Consider the following 13,259-nt stretch of genomic DNA (forward strand, 5'->3'; position numbering starts at 1 on the left):
CCGTTCATCCCGATAGGGGTTTCGCTTATTACAGAACGGCCTCTGGCCCAAAGTGCGCCTTCCGGCTTACAGAAGCGTAAACGTAGACAACAAATGTGAATACGTCTTGTTGAAACGGTCTGTAGCTCTTCAAGCTATTGCCGCCGTGACACCTTCCCCCCTTGAGAACCAGCGTGTCCCCATGCTGGCGCATTTGGAAACCTGCTCTTCACGACAGTGTAATCTTCCCAGGTAGTTACGTTGCTGGGCAATCCCGTCCAGTTGAGTCTTACTTGGAGCACGGCAGCATTGCCTTTCTTCACCAGGCGGCGCTCCACAATCTCATTGGGAATTGCAGCTGCTGCCTGCAAGTCAGTAGTGACTGGAAGCTTATCAAATACTGGAGCATAGTTCGCAGTGAATGGTTTCAGCTGGGATATGTGAAAAACATTGTGAATGTGAGATCCAGGAGGTAGTTGCAGTTTGTAAGCCACTGATCCCACTTTCTCCAGAATCTGATATGGTCCAAAATACTTGAAAGAAAGCTTGGGATATGGACGATTTGCAACTGAGGATTGTGTATATGGTTGCAGCTTCAACAGCACCATGTCACCTACTTCAAAAGTATAGTCTGTTCTCTTCCTGTCAGCATACTGCTTCATTCTGTTTTGAGCCCGAGCCATATGATGCTTCAGAGCTGCTAGATGGATTTCTCTGTTGGTGATCACCAATCTGACATCGTCAGGTGTGTCATCGTTGAGAACCGGAACAGCACCCAAATTTGCTTCACAGCCATACAGAGCCTTATATGGAGAACAACCAATTGCTGAATGGTGTGAAGAGTTGTACCAGAGTTCAGCCAATGGAAGCCAGTCCTTCCAGGTAGTGGGAGCATCTTGTAAAGAACACCTCAGATACATTTCCAAGCACTGGTTAACTCTTTCAGTCTGCCCATCTGACTGTGGATGATATGCTGTGGTTAGGTTGAGGTCAATTTTGTATGCATTGAACAGTGCCTTCCAGAATTTGCTGACAAAGATAGTGTCTCTATCAGAGACCATAGAATTGGGAAGCCCATGAAGCTTGATGATGTTATCCAGGAACAGCTGTGCTATAGTGGTTGCAGTGTAGGGGTGTCTCACTCGTATGAAGTGAGCATATTTGGTTAATCTATCTACCACAACTAATATAACACTGAAGCCTTTGGATTTGGGGAGTCCTTCAATGAAGTCCATGGACAGATCTTTCCAGATGTCCTTTGGTATTGGTAGTGGGTTGAGCAGTCCCATTGGATGAGTGTTGCTGTGTTTTGCTTGTTGGCAGATGTTACATTGCTTGATGTAATTCTCCACATCCACTTTCATTCCCTTCCATGCAAAGAATTGCTTCAGCTTTTGATATGTCACAGCAATTCCAGAGTGACCTCCAATAGCACTGGAGTGACTGAATGAGATCAATCTTGTTTGTAGTGCAGAGTTTTGGCCAATCCAGATTTTCCCTTTGAACCATATGAGCCCTTTTTCCAAGGAGAAACCTTGATCATTTGGACTGGACAGAGCTAACTGTTGCAGTAATTGCTGAGCTTGTGTGTCAGTTGTATAAGAGTTCAACACTTCTTGGACCCAAGCAGATTGTACTACTGATACTGCTTGGAGAGTAAACAGGTGTGCCACTCGGGATAGAGCGTCAGCAGCTATATTTTCCTTCCCTTTGCGGTATACAATTTTGAAGTTGAGACCCATAAGCCTTGCCATTGCTTTTTTTGCATTTCAGAGTGGAGATTTTGCTCATTTAAGTATGCCAGAGACTTGTGGTCAGTGAGAATGGTGAATTCGTTCCTTTGCAGATATTGCCTCCATTTCTCTACTGCCATAATGAGTGCTAGGAACTCTTTCTCATAGATGGAAATGTGTTGGTTCCTGCCAGCAAGTGCTTTGCTCAAATAGGCTACTGGCCGACCATGTTGCATGAGGACAGCTCCCACACCATCTTGACAAGCATCTGTCTCGATTACAAAAGGCTCTTGGAAGTTTGGCAGTGCTAACACCGGTGTCTGTGTCATTGTGTCTTTGACTTTGTCAAATGCTAGTTGTGCTTCAGGAGACCACTGGAAGGTCTTTTTGCTGAGCAAATTGTTGAGAGGTTTAGTGAGTAGGCCATACCCTTTTATGAATCTCCTGTAGTATCCAGTTAGGCCTAAGAACCCTCTCAATTCTGTGACAGATGTTGGAACTGGCCAGTTCTGCATATCTTGAATCTTGCTAGGATCAGTAGAGACCCCAGTTGAGGATATGATATGTCCCAAGTAAGAGATGCTTTGTTGAGCAAAGGAACATTTGGATTCCTTCAGATACAGTTTGTTCTGCCTGAGAAGCTCAAAGACTTCCTATAAATGTACCAGGTGGTCATCCAGGGTGGGGCTGTAGATCAGGATATCATCCAAGAATACCAAGACACATTTCCTGAGATAAGGTTGCAGGATGTGGTTCATGAGGCACTGGAATGTAGCTGGAGCATTTGTTAACCCAAATGGCATAACTTTATACTGGTAATGGCCCTGATGGGTTTTAAAAGCTGTTTTATACTCATCTGCAGGGTCCATCCTCACCTGATGATAGCCAGATTTCATATCCAACTTGGTGAAGTATTTGGTGCCAGCCAGCTCATCAAGAATTTCTTCAATAATTGGCATTGGAAATCTGTTCTTGATAGTTAGAGCATTTAGCTTTCTGTAATCCACACAAAGTCTCCAGGTCCCATCCTTTTTCTTCACTAGTAATACTGGGGAGGCAAAGGGGCTTTTGCTGTGTGTAATGAATCCAGATTGCAGTAAGTCCTGCACTTGCTGCTCAATCTCAGTTTTGTGATGAGGAGAGTAGTGATATGGTTTGCTATTGACAGGGACAGAACCAGGGTATAATGGGATAGCATGATCATGGGTTCTATGAGGTGGCAGCACAGTAGGTGTCTGAAAAATGTCCTTGTATTGCAAGAGAAGGTGTTGAATCTGCTCAGGCACTGTTGCTGTTTTGTCAATGGTATTTTGTTGTTCAACCAGGACAAAGGCCCACACCTCATTGCCTTTAGCAATTTTGTGTGCTTTAGTAGCAGAGATTGTGTTCACTTCCTTGATTGGAGTATGTAGTCCTCTTAAAGTGATAGATTTTCCATTTTCTATGAAAGTCATTGTTTTCTGGTCCCAGTCAAAAGTCATTTGTGGATGTGCTGCAAGCCAGTCATACCCCAATATTGCATCATAAGGTTGCATATCCAACACTATCATGTTACTTGTCATAGTGTGCCCTTGACAGTACCATTTCATGTTGGCTGCCATGCTGTTTGTAGTGATAGTGTTGCCATTGGCCAACTTAACTCTTTTAGGCTGAGTTGGGCTTACTGGTAAATCTGTCATATCTGCAAACTGCTTGCTGACAAAGCTATGAGAGCTTCCACTGTCCAGTAAAACCAACATCACCTTGTCTTTTACTCTAGCTTTGAATTTCAGGCAGGCAAGGTTGTCCTTTGTGGTGATGGCATTGAGGGACAATTGACAGAATTGTTCATTAAGCTCATCCTCTGTGGCTAGAGCATTGAGGATCTCATCAGGTAGTTCTTTGTCCATGTCCAACTCATTGACAGCCAGTACATTTGCTTGAGCCTTGTTTCTGACCTTGCAGACAGCCATGTGGCCAGGAACAAATTTTTCCCCACAACTGAAACAGAGACCATTAGCCTTTCTGTAATCTCTGAGTTGTCTGTCCTTCCATGAGATGGTTGGTTGTAGGCCTGTCTTAGGGTCAAGTTTGGTCTGGTGGAACTGTTTGTAGTTTCCTGGAGGTTTGTGTTTGCTCTTTGCTCTTTCTGCTTGTTGTTGCTGAATTTTAGCTAATGCAGCAGCTTTGATGACAGAAGGTGGCATTTGAGATTCTACCATCACTCTAATGTCATCTTTGAGTCCTCTTATGTATTGCTTGGTGAAAAACATTTCATCAAAGCCAGCATGATGCATGCTGACGCCATACTGAAAGCTCTGAAACTGAGTTGTGTATTCTTCTACCGTGGCAGTCTGTCTGAGATCCAGCAACTGGTCCATGTAAGCATTGTAGTCCTCTGAGCCAAACTGTTTTTCTACCTCATAACAAAAATGAGTCCAGCTTCTGAAGGAATTGTTTTGTTTGAATGCCTGATACCATTTCCCAGCATTTCCCTTCAAGTGTACCTTAGCTGCTGTTACCCACATCCCTTCTGGAATATTGTACATGTCAAAGAAGTCTTTGCAGTTATCTAGCCAAACTTTTGGATCATCTCCATAGAAATCAGGAAAATCCATCTTGGGCATAATGTTCTTAGGCAATCTTTGGTCAGTATGTGTTCCCTGATTGTTGTATTCTTGTTTACTGGAACCAGAAGCCTGATGATCAGTTTTGAGGATCTTGGCAGGTTTATGCTGTGCTGGCTTGTGTTGCTCTGCAAATGGGTTTTCAAAGCTCTGTTCTTTGCCAAAGAGTATAGAATCCACATCATGCTCATCAAATACAGGTTCAGTATCAAATGTTGGTTGACCTGCATCCATAGGTTGTTTTTCTGGGTTCCCCAAGGTTGCCCTCGCAATGGCAATTGCATTGGCCTCCACAGTGCGGGCAATTTTATGTTGTTCTTCCGTGTAGGAGTCCATAGCCTGATCTCTGAGGTCCATCTGTGCCTTCATTTGGCTCTGTGTGTTACTGAGGCCATCAATGCGGGTGAATAAGGCATCCAAGCTTTTCTCCAATTTCTCCCATCGACTGTTTTCCTCTTCCCGACTGCGAGTCATGACGCTGAGGATGAGGCTGGTTTGTGGGGAGGGCTCACACTGCTTGCTTCGCTTTGGAGCCAGTTGTGTTGCAGAAAGGTTCAGCCTTGGCCTCCCCTGTTGGTTCTGCACACAATATCACCGCCGCCTGGGAACGATGCAGCCGTCTCGGGATTTTACGTCAGGACGGCTCTGCGCAAGCGCAAGAACAGCCTGACAACCTGAACGCTGGACGTTCCCCCGCCGTACGCCACCGCACACTTGATCAATCGGCGAATACTCGGAATTTTACACGCGAACAAGTGCCGCGCAACCCTAATCCGCGATCAATCGGTGCTAGATGAAGGAAAGCGAGTGAATTTGAGGTACTCACTACGGTTCCGCCGCCGAACCCGGTTGCCGATGCCGAACCCCAGCCGAAGACGTTGCGGTCGCCGCCGCCGCGGCTGCCTGGTACTCGTTGGAGCGTGTCGAAGAGGGGGTTGCTGGGCGCGGTCGTGAGGATCCGCGTCAAGCTGGAGTGTGGTGGTGGTGGTGGTGGTGGTTGCAGGTTTTATCCCTGCCGCCGCCGGTAGCTCGCGTCGGCTCCGAGAGTGCTCGTCGCCGCTGCCGAGGATGGATCGGGCTCTGATGCCACTGTAGCGCCCCCTTGGCCCTCGCCCGTCGCCGGCGAGAACGTGAGATACGCAACGGAGGCACAGAAGGATAGCGCGACGAGGACGCCGCCGGGCAAACCCCCGAGCTTGGCGTGTTTTCGTGTTGTCTAATCGCCCGTTCATCCCGATAGGGGTTTCGCTTATTACAGAACGGCCTCTGGCCCAAAGTGCGCCTTCCGGCTTACAGAAGCGTAAACGTAGACAACAAATATGAATACGTCTTGTTGAAACGGTCTGTAGCTCTTCAAGCTATTGCCGCCGTGACAGGAAGGAGGCGTGATGGATGGCAAGGCGGGGGTAGGGCAAGGCGGCCAGGATGTGGAGTCATGCTGAGCACGGCAGCACGCCGTCGGGGACGAGAGGAGGAAGAAGGTGTGCGAGGAGAGTGGATGCGGACGTTTTGGCTGGGGCGAGGGGAGGGGTGGAGGAGGCGTGTTTGGAAGAGATGATGGTGGCCCACATGTCGGCGCAAAAATGACCTTAGGATGAGTGAAGCATCATGCGTCGGCTGGCTGGCTGGCTTCACCACGACAAGTGTAGACGGGTCCGTTTCACGTTTGTAGGAGTAGAGATATTATATGCCTCTCGATTTTGGCACAAGTGGCCTTGGCACAGTTGTCAGTTCAAGTGTATGCGACCCTTGAATTCCACTTGTGTTTGCCTTTGAGCAGCTCTAGCTAGCGCCCAAGATGCAGATGCATGCCGTATCCTGTCGTCAGATTGACGTGGCTGATGAAGTAGGTTAAAGTTAGCTGCAGGTGAGAGGTGATGATGTATGTGTTATATATGGTACGGCGGACTATATAGAGCGTCCCATTATAGACGCCCACACCCCATTTCCCCTTTCTAATCATGCATGTACACTATGCTTTATTTGCAGCTTATTCGTGCTATATATGAAGCAAGTGCGCGTGACTAACTACACCTTCCGACCCCTTTGCTTATTTGGGTCCGGTCCCAAAATGACTGCACTGCATACTCCAAGCTAAAGGTGCACTCCTCTCCTCCCCATCAACCTTTGTACATGTTCGTGATTGCAACAGTAATCTAGTAGCTCTGTGCACCGTGCACGGGCGGACTATATTAAGACTCCTACGCGACGATGTCATGCGCATGACCATAGTCACCGGAGTTCCCAGAACGACGGATCGAGAAACGACGAATCGGGAATGGGAACGACGTTTTAGATGCAGTTTTTACACTGGGAGCGATTTCTTTCCCGCGTTCCGTCCCAAACGTTGTTCCCGGAACGTGGAACGCTGCATCGTTCCCATTCCGCGGTGACTAAGCGCATGACCGCGCACCACGGCCTTTTACCATAGAAATAATCGCGATGTGGCAGCCACCAGCAGCAGCATTATTACCATCGCCGTCGTCCTTCTCTTCCTCGTCCTCGTCGCATCCGCTGTCCCGGCCACCGCTGGCCCTGGTGGGTCTTACACCAGGGGCTGCACGTACGAGATCGAGCCGATGCCTGCCCCAACACGCCGGCCGGCAACGTTGCCAATTAACCAACCGATCGATAGAGGTTGATACGAGTCAGCCAGTGTGTTCAGTTCGATCATTGCAGAATTGCGCGGCCGCAAGCGAATAAGAGAAACATTATTAATGTACGTTACATTATGTATTTATGTACCTGTTTTTTTACCATTTCTTACAGACCACAAATCAGAGCAGTTGGATCTTCACCGTGCGGCAGCTGGCGGCTACCGGCTACTGGGTTACTCCCTCCGTCCCTTTGGGTTCATGTGTCATGAGTTTGTCTCTATTTTCTAGAAAATACATGTGTTTATATCTTCAAATAAATTTATTAAAATACTAGATTAATAGATTCTTCTAAAGATATTAATTATGTATCATAAATATTAATATTTTTAAACTATAGTTAGTCAAAGTTGTTTCTCAGGAAGCGAAAATGTGCTCGCATAAATTTAGTCCAACATAGAAAGATTGACACATCAAGAAAACAAGATATGCAGTTTGCCCTACTACTTCAAATTGCTCCCATTTATGTCCACACTGTAAAATACAGTAAATACTTAAATGTTAGCCACTATCAGTATATTGATTTTGCACTGCCTGCTGCTGGAATTGACCAGCAGGCTAATCCTAGTATTTTGATTTGCATCACTGGCCTCGCTTTATTTTTTAGTTAATAATACAGATTGCAGCCATGAGTCTCACAATAAATCAGCTAACAGTACTTTCTGTCATAACTTATCAGCCAAACAAACCATTTTTTTTGGAGACGTACTCATTCCCTGCTTGATCCTACATCATAATGCAACAAGTGTTGTTCATTTTTATTTCAGTTTACATGTTTTTTAGCACCCTCTGTTTATCACCATACATATCCTTCCCACTATGGCACTATATGTAGCTGAACGTAGATACAACGTGTCTAGCTCTGTTTCATAGACAATACTTAAAATCACAAGACTCCTTGACTTGGGAGCATGCCTAGAACCTCCTTCGGGTATCTGAACCCAATATAGCAACACGGGATTGGGTACATGCCATGGCAACGTCCGGGTTTTGCAGTGCATGTGTTTCTTATTCTGATTGCCATGGCTTTTGGGCCTCGTCGGCTCCGGCTGTTGTTCGGAGAGGCAAGTGCAGATGACAAGCCCATATATGCAGCCCATTGTTCTTGGACTAGTGACCACCTTCTGTTCTGATTACTATATACTCCAGTATCACACGGTGAATTTGATGGCATTCCTCTTACAAATGCAGTAAAACTACGACAGCAAACATCATTTACACAGCACATTCAGGTTTGAAACTGTGTCTGAATTTTCTCGTTTTTATTTATTCAGTGCTAAGGTTGAAGCTTGGCATGATCAAGAACTGATGACAGAACGCAAGTTTAGAGAGAGAGGAGGAAACTACGACAGTAGCAGCAGCAGCATTACATTTCTTAACTCTGATCAACTAGTAGTAGAGACAGAAGCATTGAACCGACCGTAACAACAGTTGTAAACCAAAAGGGCAAAAAAAAGAAAGCGAAAGTGAACGCGAGCAAGGGAAGGGATCATCCATGGCGTCGTCGTCTGATTGCTGTTGGTTTTACAAGTCGCATCCCGGAGGGCAAGAAAGTGTGTCGTCAAGCGGAGCTCGTAGCAGCACGGCGATGTCGGCGGCGGTGTGTGGTCAGCGGCGGCTCGTGTGTCCAGCTAGCTCAGCAGTTCATTTCGGTGGCCGAGGACCACGAAGAACGTGAGGAGCAGCCGATCTGGTCGAGGAACTTGGCGACGCGCGCGTGCTTGGCCGCCCACTGCTCGGCCATCTTCTCCTCCTTGAGCTGCGCGTCGCGGCGGAGCTCGGCCACCTTCTCCCTGTGGTCCCGCTCCACGCGCTCGGCCGCGGCGGCTTGCTCCAGCCGCATGGTGCGCATCTTGGCCTCGAACTCCTCCCACACCTCGCGCCGCCGCATCTCGCGCTCCATCTCCAGCTGCTGCTCCACGCGCTTCAGCCGCCACGCCGCCTCCCGCCGGTGCGCCGCCCACGCGCGCTGCCCTTCCTCCAGCTCGCGGCAGCACTCGGCGAGCTCCGCCAGCGCCTGCCCCTCCACCACCGCCATGCCCGGATGCGGAGGCGGCGGCTGGGGCGGGGGCACGCCGCCGCCGGGGGCGCCGTGCTGCTGCGGCGGGCTAGGGAACCCGTACGCCGCGGCGGCGGCCTCGGCCGCGGCGCGCTCCGGCATCCACGGCGCGGGCGCGGGCGGGGCCACGGTGGCGGACGCGAGGCTGAGCGTCACGGACGGCGAAGGCGGTCTGGGCGGCTGCGCGACGCCAACGGTGGCCCCGGCGTTCGGCGACAGCCACGGCGGCAGCACGGGCGAGGCCATGAGCAGCGTCGGTGGCGCGGCTGCGGCGGCGACCTGCTGGTGTGGCCTCTCGCCGACGAGCTTCTCGGCGAAGTTCTCGAGCAGCCACTCGTACCTTCCCCGCTCGTCCGGGCTGGGCTCCGGCGGCGGGCGCCGGCTGTCCCTGAGCTCCCGCTGCTGCTTCTCCTTGAACACCTCCCACCACTTGCCGAGGCGCTTGGCCGTGCGCCCGGGCACCTCGGCGGCGATCTTCTTCCACTTGTTGCCGTGCTTGGCCTGCAGGCGGATCACCAGGCGCTGCTCCTCCTCGGACAGCGACCCCTTCTTGATCCCGGGGCGGAGGTAGTTCTTCCAGCGCTCGAGGCAGGACTTGGCGTCGCGGTCGAGGGCCACGTTCATGCGCTGCGACACAAGGTGCCACTCGCGCGGGCCGTACTGCCGGACGTACGCGCGCAGGACGGCGTCTTCCTCAGGCCGCCAGCGCTGTCGCTCCTTCATCTGCACAGGCCCAGGCCATCGCCCATCCCACACCACCACACCTCATAATGCGCGCTGCTTCCGTTGCATTTGCAAGAAAAAGATCAATTCTTTGATTAGATCATTGCAAGAAAACCAGGAACATCAAATCGTAAGCATGGATAGTAGTATATATATATTAGAAGTTGCTAGTGAATCTTTAGCTCATCAGCTTTGAAAAAAGAATGAACAAGAACAGACTGAAACTGAAAGACATGGATAACTATATAAATAAAGTATGCTAATAACTATTGCAAAGACCACAGATGTCTCAGCCAGCATCTTGCTGAGCGAAGAACTGTGATTAGCATACCAGAAGGGTAACAAAAGAAACCAGATCATCATGTAGATGATGCTTGTTCCCAGTGGTGGTTCGTTGCTCTAATTCATTGTATTGCAGAGATTTGCAGCATTCATAACTACTGGTTTCAGGGAGAGTAACTGTGGCCTGCAAAGCTCGCCACTCGCCGCTGCAGCGCTGCTGCAACTCAGCAGCCACCAATGCACGCTCCAGAAACAGCTCTAACAGTTGTCACTCACTCCATCATTACTCAAGTGACAGGATAATCTGCTACCGGCTCCAGGCAACATTTACACTGCCATAACCTACTTACTCCAGTATGACCAAAAGAAGTTAATTTCTCCAGTTTCTTGCCTCACCAATTAACCTACGACAGAGCAGAGTAACTAACGGCACCAAGATTAACCAACTGTAATGTAAAAGCTACTACGGAGTAGTACTAGCCACTGTATTGCCCATCAACCTTCACCAACGTTAACCAACCGAACTGCAGCTAGCTACTGAAGTCAATCTGAAGCTAGCACCATCGATCCATGGCGACGCCGCTATCAATCAGCACACCCACACCCACACCCACACATGGAGACAAAGGTGTGGGCACGGCGAGCACGCACGCGCTGGTTTCTCGCGCGCTTGTCTTGTTGCTGGAGCAGGGTCGCCGTCGGCCATTAACGTGGCGCTTGATCGAGGACCCGAAGCTAAAATCTGCCGGATTTAATGACGACCTAATACTACTCGTACCCTCACGGGGAAAGCTAGAAGAAACCAAGGCGAGGGAATGTGAGGCAAATCTGAATCAATGTGACGTTAATGATGCGCAGGACCAGCCCTTAATCAGGGCTTTGGCCTTTGGCGACATGCTAACATAATTCCGGGTTAGAGTCAGTGGTACTCACACCCATTCCCATCACATGTCTAGACTCTAGAGGAGGTGAATGATTATATAGGGTGAAAAGAGGTTAGTACGAGACAGACAAAGGCAGATTTTGACGGAGAGGTGGTAGTGGTTGTGGTACCCTACACAATGATGGAGTGGCCAAGTGGTGTTCAAGATTGGTTGGTTCTATGAAATCTACTACGTCTAATCAAGCATATACTAAGCATGATGATGAGGAAACAGAGCCCAACAATGCTGACAGCAATGTGTCGAAGACAGATCAATGTTGTGGTACTCTACGACTTTATTTCAGTTAGGATGGGACTTGGATCTGTGGAGACTCATGTAGGGCTAGGAGTTTTAGCAAAAAAAAAAAAGAAAGAAAATCTAGTTTCCTCATCATTTTGCATCCTTGCTCTTGGTCCTATTCTTACGCAAGTGGTGAATATTCCAAAGGGGAGGCAGGCAGTGGAAAATCAGTGCCGAGATGAGATCAATCATGAAGCAATCAAGCTAGAAATGATGGGAGAAGAAAACATGGCGTTCCCGTCGGCCGGGGAAGAATCTGATGAATGACCCCAAGAGCCACGGAAAAGTTCTCCAACTACGTTAGTACTGCGGAGTATCTCATCTTCTCATGGGAGATTGAGTTGACACCAAACAACGATCACATCTGTGTTCACACGAAGTTGCAGAGGAATTCACGAGGCACCCGACCATCAGCTGGCCGACTCTTGCTGAAACGCCAAAAAAAAGTGCCATTTTTTGGAATCAACAACTGAAAATCTCCTCCTGACGCGCAGCACAAAAAAGGGGGAAAACCCTCCACGAAATAAAGAACAGGGGTAAAAATAAAAGGCAGGGGGCACATCACATTCAGCGGCTGCAGTTTTGCCCATTTCCTAGTAAAATAAGACCCGGAAACTGAGGAACAATCCTTGTCACAAATCAACATCTACCACAGTAGGGAGTACGAGTGGCGTTACAATCCCAATCCAAGAAGACAGCTGAAAACGTACTAGAACTAAACCAGATCAGGCGGCCACTACTACTACGCTCCCAAGAATCCACCCATGGATCGACGACCGACAGGCTAATAAACAGAATATGGGATCCCCAGAATATGTAAACGAGCAAGGTCAAGAACCGAGCTTTTACAAGAACGCAAGCATTCAATCAAGCAACATCTGCAAACAGGACGAGAGAAGGTACTAGTAGTGAAACAAGTGAGCTGATGCGATGAAAAAAAAAATTGATGAAGAGCTAGCTTGGGATTGGGATGCGGCCAGCGGGCGGGTTCACTTACAGAGGCACGGCTACACCATGGTGGCAACAGTCCTTGGCCTCCTTGGTCCCTCCTGTCGTCCTGGGCGGTTGGAAGAGAGAGAGAGGGAGAGGGGGAGGAAGGACGAGGGAGGGAGAGCTCAAATAATTGCGAGGTTGAAGACGACGACGAGGTGAGCTGAGCTAGGGACCTGGCGAGCAGTAGCAGGGAGAGGGGAGAAGGGAGGGATAGGGAGGTGTGAGCTGAAATTAAAGATTCCTTTCCACGGCCAGGGAGGGGCCGGCGCCGAGTGGAGTGAGAGCAAGCTTGTGTGTTGGGTGTGTGTGTGCGCGCGCGCGCTGTATGTATAGGAAGGAGGCGAGGAGGAGGAGGGAGGTGGGGGACAAGGCGCAGCAAGAAATTAGGGCACGCGGAAAGGAAAAGACGGGGGGAGGAAAAGGGTTGCCCGGAAAGGGGGCGCGCGTGTATATATATAGGACTGGGCCTTGTTTAGTTCACTCTAAAAACCAAAAAGTTTTCAAAATTCTCCGTCACATCGAATCTTGTGGCACATGCATGAAACATTAAATATAGACGAAAACAAAAACTAATTACACAGTTTAGCTGTAAATCACGAGACCAATCTTTTGATCCTAGTTAGTCCATAATTGTATAATATTTGTCACAAACAAACGAAAATGCTACGGTACCGAAAACTTTTCACTTTTCAGAACTAAACAAGGCCCTAGACAGGGTCGGAGGGGGGGGGGGGGGAAGGCGTGGAGCAGTGCAGGAGGTGCCGCAGCACGGGCAACAATGGCCCCAATGGCAATGGGACACATGCAGCTGGAGCATGCACATGGCCGGAGATGGAGGAGCGTGCAGCTGCAGCAGGGCCGGGTGCAGTAGCAATAGCAGTAACAGTACTGCTACGTGGTTGTGGCGCCGGTGCTTTCTCTGCTGCTGCTGCTGCCATGCGAGCTGACTTCGCAGTAGTACTGGCTCACCAGGCTGCGGGGGTGAGAGGAGATGGGACGCAACGACG

At 49.3% G+C, this 13,259-nt stretch overlaps 1 protein-coding gene across 3 annotated transcripts; it reads right to left on the reverse strand.

Moving 5' to 3' along the window:
- Window positions 8,204–12,665, reverse strand: LOC8068109 (protein rough sheath 2). 3 transcript variants are annotated; one of them, XM_021445786.1, is made up of 3 exons: window positions 12,257–12,665; window positions 10,086–11,687; window positions 8,204–9,808 (listed from the first exon to the last, which is right to left on the reverse strand). In XM_021445786.1, exon 3 carries the CDS (start codon window positions 9,752–9,754, stop codon window positions 8,609–8,611), a length of 1,146 nt encoding a protein of 381 aa, XP_021301461.1. In that variant the 5' UTR covers window positions 9,755–9,808; window positions 10,086–11,687; window positions 12,257–12,665; the 3' UTR covers window positions 8,204–8,608. The 3 variants fall into 3 exon arrangements, with proteins under 3 accessions (XP_021301461.1, XP_002443396.1, XP_021301460.1); XM_002443351.2 differs by lacking the exon at window positions 10,086–11,687; XM_021445785.1 differs by lacking the exon at window positions 10,086–11,687 and having other exon boundaries at window positions 8,204–9,811.

Source organism: Sorghum bicolor, chromosome 8 (assembly GCF_000003195.3).
Source record: "Sorghum bicolor cultivar BTx623 chromosome 8, Sorghum_bicolor_NCBIv3, whole genome shotgun sequence".
Lineage (NCBI taxonomy): Eukaryota > Viridiplantae > Streptophyta > Magnoliopsida > Poales > Poaceae > Sorghum > Sorghum bicolor.

Excerpts from the sequence above, each read along its gene's own strand:
- LOC8068109 (XM_002443351.2), bottom strand. The coding sequence starts at position 9,754 with ATGAAGGAGCGACAGCGCTGGCGGCCTGAGGAAGACGCCGTCCTGCGC.